Source organism: Rousettus aegyptiacus, unplaced genomic scaffold, assembly GCF_014176215.1.
Source record: "Rousettus aegyptiacus isolate mRouAeg1 unplaced genomic scaffold, mRouAeg1.p scaffold_m13_p_6, whole genome shotgun sequence".
Lineage (NCBI taxonomy): Eukaryota > Metazoa > Chordata > Mammalia > Chiroptera > Pteropodidae > Rousettus > Rousettus aegyptiacus.
Window position 1 is genome coordinate 112,860,097 of NW_023416309.1, and position 6,756 is coordinate 112,866,852.

Consider the following 6,756-nt stretch of genomic DNA (forward strand, 5'->3'; position numbering starts at 1 on the left):
TATTGTAGTATTATTCATAATGGCACAAAATCAGGAAACTAAGGGCCCAACAAATGGACAGGAATGAACAAATATCTGGATGCTGCGGCATAGTCAGAGTTCTAGCTATCGACCCAAAGTAATGTCTATGTCCAGAGGAATTCTGGAGGAAAGGGAAGAAGAAAGTTCCGAGGGGCAACGTCTGAACTTCCAAGAAGCTTCCGTGAAGACTTGATAGGCCAGTTAATAGCTCACTAGAGCGAGGGTGCAAGTTTAGCTGTGGATTTCATCTACTAAACATCTTTTCCCCCCGCAGACGTGGGGCCTCAGGATGGACACGCCTCTGCGAACCTTCTAACCTCTCCCGCCCCTTCCCCCACACACAAGGGTAGGGGGAGCTGGCATTAGGGCGTTCCAGCAGTGGAGCCCTCTCCCCTGCCCCTCCCCGTGAAAACAAATGAGAGTGTGCAGGCCGAAAGAGCTTAACACATATGTACTCGACAGAGGCCGCTCCCTGAATTCATTACGAGGACTTCGCTCATCGGTTCCTCTTCCCACCACTGTTAACAAGTTCTAAGCGCGGGAAAGAGCGGCCACAGGACCAAGACCGCCAGGGGCTCCGCGCGCTGGAGCCGGCCCGCCCTGCGGGAGGACTACAACTCCCAGCACGCCCCGCGCCTCCCAGCCCCGCATTTCCAGACAGCCGCAGTCCCGACATGCCCTGCGGCAACCGCCGGATTTGAATCTCGGCACCGCTCCGCAGCGCTGGGATGGGCGCCCCGTCGTTGCCCCCGGCCTGGCAGCTCTACCTCAAGGACCACCGAGTCTCTACGTTCAAGAACTGGCCCTTCCTGGAGGGCTGCGCCTGCACCCCGGAACGGGTGAGACCGCGCGGCCTCCCGGGTCCCAGGCCTGCCCGCCCCGCCCCAGAACCCGCGCTCTGACCCTCGGCGACCCCTCCCGCGGGGCTCTGGCCCCGCTGTGGGCTCCCGGGACTTGGGGCGACCCCTCCCGCGGGGCTCTGGCCCCGCCATGGACTTCGGGATGTGCCCCTCCCCAGGCCTGAGCCGCGCTCTGCCCTGCAGATGGCCGCGGCCGGCTTCATCCACTGCCCCACCGAGAATGAGCCCGACTTGGCCCAGTGCTTCTTCTGTTTCAAGGAGCTGGAAGGCTGGGAGCCAGACGACGACCCCATGTAAGTACCCCAGGCCAGCCTCGCTGGGCTCTCGGGGTGCCATGCTCCATCAGGAGCTTCTGCTCTCAGCTGGGCTTGGAAAAACTTTTTGGATTTCAAAGACATTTAGTGAAGGTTTTATAACCTTATTTCGCACCCTAAACAGCTGTTGCGAATGGACGAATCTCTGTGCGCCGGCGCCTCGCGATGCTTCCAACCTAACTAACGTGGTTTGGCCGAGCGCCCCTCAGGGCGCATGCTGAAGAGCCCCTCGCTGGCGTAGGTGCCTTTCAGGGTCCACAGAATAGAGGAGCGGATGCTGTTGTGACCTAGGGATGTCCAGGTGCTTGCCTCGTTTTAGCATTTTGAAATCTGCAACTTTATTGCGTAGGTGCCTTTCAGGGTCCACAGAATAGAGGAGCGGATGCTGTTGTGACCTAGGGATGTCCAGGTGCTTGCCTCGTTTTAGCATTTTGAAATCTGCAACTTTATTGAGTTATACATCACAACCACAAAAAACCACCCCGTTAAAGTGGCACACTTGGGCATTTGTTCTTTGAGGTACCTTGTTATTTATTTGTTTTTTTTTTGTAATTCTTGCATACTCATATTCAGATAGATCACGATAGCCGTGTTTCCGAGATGTACTGCCACATTCTTTTCTCACCGTTTTCTCAAGATCAATTGTTTCCAGGACTTTAATGTTTTTCCCTAGAGAATCACCCGAGTTGTTTCTCTCTCGGCGGGGAGAGTGTTGCCCTCTTCCTAATGTGTTCGCTTGTGTGACCCAGTATCGACCGGGTGACGTGGCGAGCGTACGGAGGATCAGCTGGGGAAGCACCCGTTGTGTCCTCGGGAGTGAATTTCTGCACGCCGTCGTGTTTGCAGACCCTGGTTACTACTGGCTGGCCTTGCGGACTCTGGCCACGTGCTCGTCCCAGTACCGCGGTGGCTCAGTGCTCAGCGGGGCTAATTCCCGGGGCAGAAAGTGACGGTGTGAGGCAGAGCTGAGAGCCAATTCCGCGCTTAGCTTTTGTTAATAACAGTAAATTATTAACAGTTCCAGGGACGTGAGATCGCTTCACACAGCTCGAGGACTCTCGAGGGTTTTGGCGTGTGATGGCTCCGGACTCATGTAACACGTAACCCTTTTCCTGCTAAATGGTCCAGGCGGAAGGCGTCGGCTCGGGGCGCGGGCGGGCCGCCCACACAGAGAGCAGGCGCTGAGACGAGCTGTGTGGGAATGCGGCTTGGGGACCTGGCGCTCGCTGGTTCCATCTGCTTCACATGTCACGCTTTGCCCTCGACGCAGAACGGAGTGTCTGAGACTGGGAAAGGGGCCGCTGGTAAGGGGCTGCCGCTCTGCTCCCTTAGCTTTCTCCGTTGACCTGCCCTTGTGCTGACTTTTTTTTTTTTTAGAGAGGAACATAAAAAGCATTCGTCTGGTTGTGCTTTCCTTTCCGTCAAGAAGCAGTTTGAAGAATTAACCCTCGGTGAATTTTTGAAACTGGACAAAGAAAGAGCCAAGAACAAAATCGTACGTATTATTGGGAGTAGCCGAGGGCTGGCGCTGCTCAGCATCCTCGGCGCTAAGCTTTCCAGCCCCGTGGGCCGTTTTCCTCTGTAACCATTTTTGAAGACTGTCGGATGTGTGTGTGAGGATGTGAAAGGCCAGAAAAGCGTTGGTCCTGGAGCGGGGTGTTGGGGTCGCACAGTCAGAGACACACGTGTCCCCTCAGTGAAGGCGTGTTCCGTGCGAGGCTCCCTCTGGTGGTGGCACACGGCGATGGTTAGGCTGCCATCCCTGCCTTCAGTGACGGTCGAGGTCCGTGGTGGGAGCAGAAGAGGGTTTGAGGACGCAGCGGAGCATGTGTTGGGGGAGGGGCGCCGTTCTAGCTGGATCTCGAAGGGGTTTCTGCACTCGAACTTTGACCCTGGGCAGGTGGACTGGGTCGTTGGGAGACTAACCACAGAGTGAAGCCGTGAGTCCCCAGAGGGGAGGCTCCCGAGCAGTCTGGGCTGCAGAGACTGGGGTTCCAGAGAGAACCGGGACTCCTAGTTAAATCTGAATTTCAGATACACAAGATATAGCTTTTTCGTATATCTCACATTTTATATGGGTGCTTACTAAACACTTACTGGTTGGTACGAAGATCACCTTCATCTGGGCATGCTCTGTCGTTATTTGCTCAACCTGTTAGCCTTACGGAGAATAAGTATTTAGGTGTTTAATATCCTTGTAGCAAAGCAGTGGGCGAGGGTCCCCCGTCCTGGTTGTCTGTGACTTTCAGCCAGTCTTGGTCGTGCTTTCCTTGCTGCCAGGTGGAGGGCAGGTTTCTAAGGCCCTTTCCAGCTGGGAATCGTGTTCACTTTCAGAGATGAGAAGGAAACACTGTCCAACGTAGTGGTAGCCTTTAAATGCTGAGGCCCAGAGTCTCCTGTCAGGAAGTGGGGAGAGGCCGGTCAGTGAGCGAGCTGTGGCTTGGCCGCGTGCTGGGGGAGGTCTTCGGCACTGGGCAGTGGCCGGGGGGAGCCCCAGGCCAGGGGTCAGTGCACGTCCGGGTGGTGCCTCGGACAGCGAGCAGCTCAGCCTTCACGGGCCACGTAGTTTCTGTGAGATGTTGCTTCTTGTTTTTGTTTTTCACAAGTGTTTAAAAATGTAAAAACCATTCTTAGCCCAGTGGCTGTATGAAAAGCAAGCCACGGGCGGGGCGGACAGGTCCCGCGGGCCGTAACAACCCGGCTTTGCGCGCGCAGGGGACGGTCGTGACAAAGCCGTGCCCGAGGGAGCGGGAGGCAGGTGAGGGTGCGGCCGGTGAGGCTGAAGCCGGGTTCCACGGGGAGAGCCGGAGGACGCGGGGTCCTCGCGACAGCCAGGCCCCGAGGTCGGGCGGGGAGCCCCCCAGGAGACGCCCGCCATCGGCTGGGTGGACGGCGCTCGCTTCGCAACCGTTTCCTGTTCTTCCCCAAGTCGGAATACAGAATGCCGTAAACGGACACATTTCGTTTTTTACTTTAATTACGAAACAATATGAGCTTCTATCAGGAACAGTCCAAGCCCCCCCCCCCCCCCGTGCTGGGGCGACCCCTGCTGACCGGCGCATTTCCTGCCAGGCAATTTTAAAAGTTATATATTTTAGAGAAGAATAGAAAGTTTAAGCTCTTCGTACTTTTGTTAGTTGGTTTATGAAAGTTATGCCGTAGAAAGATGTTTTTCACGTCCGCGGTCGTCAGCTCTGCTGCTGTGACATCTGGAGTTGTGCGTCTGTCCGCGCAGCTACCGGCCACGTGCGGCTGTCGCAGGTAAACGAAGCGTAGGCTTCAGCTCCCTGTCACACGAGCTTTCCCTGCCCGGCGGCTCCACGTGGCCAGCGGCTGCCAAACTGGACAGTGCAGGGAACAGAACATTCTTGTCATTGCCAAAGGTTCCGCTGGGCCGGGTTGCCCAAGTGCCAAGCAGCTGCAAGGTCTGCAGCAAACAGCGTGTCACCGATGTGAAAACAGGTGGCCCGGTGTCCTGGCGTGACACCAGGAGCTGAGGGCTGGGGTCAGAGTCGGGGCTGGGAACGGGCGTGACCCGAGGCCTGTCTGCGTCCCGCTGGGACACCCGGTGGCAAAGCGGGGTCCCTCACTCCCCGGGGCGGGAGGAATAAGGTCGGGGCTGGTGCTTTCAACCGTTCGGTCGGTTCTGCGGTCGCACCACGCGGTGTGACCGGCGTGACAGGGTGGTCCGCGGGCCGTGGCGCAGGGCGCGGCCGCAGTGGGACAGCCAGCGGGGGGGCCTGGCCCGCTTCAGCGGCTGTAACTCTGCCTCCGTCTTTTGGAAAAAGAGAAAAATTCGCACCGAGTTGAAAATGGATCCATTCCGAGAGCAAACCGGCTGCGGAACAGGCCGGGAAACTTGCTTCTGTGTGAGACGGGGGTTTGCAAACGCCCGCGGGGGCGGGGGGCACAGTGTGGCGGGGGGGGGGGGGGGGTGCGTCCTGAGCCCCGTGGCGGGCTTTCGCCCAGCGAATGTTATGGTTTTTAGCAGCGAGTTCCTTGTTCTCGTTCCCACCCCATTTTATTAGAAAACGTGTGAAATGAGGTCGTTGGCCTCTGTGTGGCGGTCGAACTACTCACTGCCGGTGCACACAGGGGCTTAATTAGTTTTAGGCTTTTTTGAAAGAAAAGAAAAAGTTAATAAAAAATCCGTCTTCGAAGGCCGCGGTCGCCTTTCCGAGCCGGTGAGGGCAGCGCTCCTGGGCCGTGCAGGCGACCCCGCAGGCGACCCCGCCCCGGCCCCCCGCTGGTGTTTGGTGCCGTTTTCTCTCGTGCTTGTCGATTTATTATTTTTAAAATTAAACTTACTTTTCATTAGTAATTTTAAGATAAGAAAGCCTTATACATGGGGAAAAGTTTAAGACAGAAAAAAAGTACACACTGAAAAACAATTTTAAAAATGTTAGCCTTTATTTACCATTTTCCTTAATAAATCTAACCCAGTAAAGTTCCCCTTGCTTTTTAATGCGACGGAGTAATCGAGAGTAGAGATCACAGAGAGGAAGGAGGGCCCTGGACTCGCTAATGCGGCTGTCACTCGTTCCTCTGGAAAGAGCTCCTCGCAGGACAGGTGGGGGGCCCTGTCTGGGGGCGCCAAAGGTGGAGGGTTCGCTTCGGGAGGGAGCCGAGGCTTGGCAGGGTCTCCTCCACGGAGCTCTGGGACAGGTCCAGTCTGGACTTCTCCCGCGGGGGCAGGTAGGGCCTCGTCCTCCCCGGCCTCGTCCTCACGGCGTGCTCTGGAAGCTCCCGTCTCGGTTTCATGAGTCTAGTCTGTTCTTTATTTCCAGGCAAAGGAGACCAACAGCAAGCAGAAAGAATTTGAAGAAACCGCGAAGAAAGTACGCTATGCCATCGAGCAGCTGGCCACCATGGAGTGACGCCCCGCCACGCTTCCCGGCCCCAGGCGGACCGCGTGGCCGCCTCGCCCGGGCTCAGTCCCCGGTCTGCTGGCTCCCCTGGGCCCCGAGCAGGGCCTCAAGCAGGGCCTTAGCGAATCAGAACACGCGAACTGCATTTGTGTTTTTCCCGGACAGCGGCGCCGGGCGTCACGGCTTCCCCGGCACCTCGCGTCGCTGAGCCAGGGACCGAGTCTCTCTCTCTGTGTCTCTCTCTGTCTGTCTGTCTCTCTCGCTCTCTCTCTCGCTCTCTCTGTTGCTCGCTCGCTTGCTCCGGGAGCTTTCGCCTCACTGGGCCCGGGACTAGCCCGGGCGGGAGGCGGGAGGTCTGGTCGTGCGGCCGGGCTGTTGAGCCCGAGCCCGTGTGCGTGCGTGCGGTCAGGCCGCCGTCACCGGGCCGGCCGAGGCTCAAGGGCTCCCGTCTTAGCCTCACGTGCAGCGCTCGTGCCCCCGGCCCCCCGCACTGCGTGTCAGCTCCCTCGGACGCCGCCAAGCCCTGCAGCCGCCCCCGGAACGTGCTGTGCGTGTTAAGGGGTGTCCTCGCCCGTGTGGTCGTTTCGTAGCCTCAAGGCCACAGCGGGGAACCAGCGGCACTGGGCCCCAGGCTGGCCGGGGCGCCCACGCGGGGGTGCCCTTCCCGGGGCTGAGCGCACGGCGGGCGGGGCA

The 6,756-nt window shown here is 58.1% G+C and overlaps 1 protein-coding gene across 1 annotated transcript; it reads left to right on the plus strand.

The window, feature by feature from the left end:
* The first annotated feature begins 697 nt into the window (after window positions 1-697).
* On the plus strand, window positions 698-6,222 carry BIRC5 (baculoviral IAP repeat containing 5). The gene is made up of 4 exons (XM_016143232.2): window positions 698-860; window positions 1,065-1,174; window positions 2,573-2,690; window positions 5,983-6,222. Exons 1-4 carry the CDS (start codon window positions 750-752, stop codon window positions 6,070-6,072), a joined length of 429 nt encoding a protein of 142 aa, XP_015998718.1. The 5' UTR covers window positions 698-749; the 3' UTR covers window positions 6,073-6,222.
* Window positions 6,223-6,756: the final 534 nt, after the last annotated feature.

Excerpts from the sequence above, each read along its gene's own strand:
- BIRC5 (XM_016143232.2), top strand. The coding sequence starts at position 750 with ATGGGCGCCCCGTCGTTGCCCCCGGCCTGGCAGCTCTACCTCAAGGAC. Across the intron at positions 1,175-2,572 it reads GAGCCAGACGACGACCCCAT|AGAGGAACATAAAAAGCATT; the intron begins GTAAGTACCCCA and ends TTTTTTTTTTAG. Across the intron at positions 2,691-5,982 it reads AAAGAGCCAAGAACAAAATC|GCAAAGGAGACCAACAGCAA; the intron begins GTACGTATTATT and ends CTTTATTTCCAG.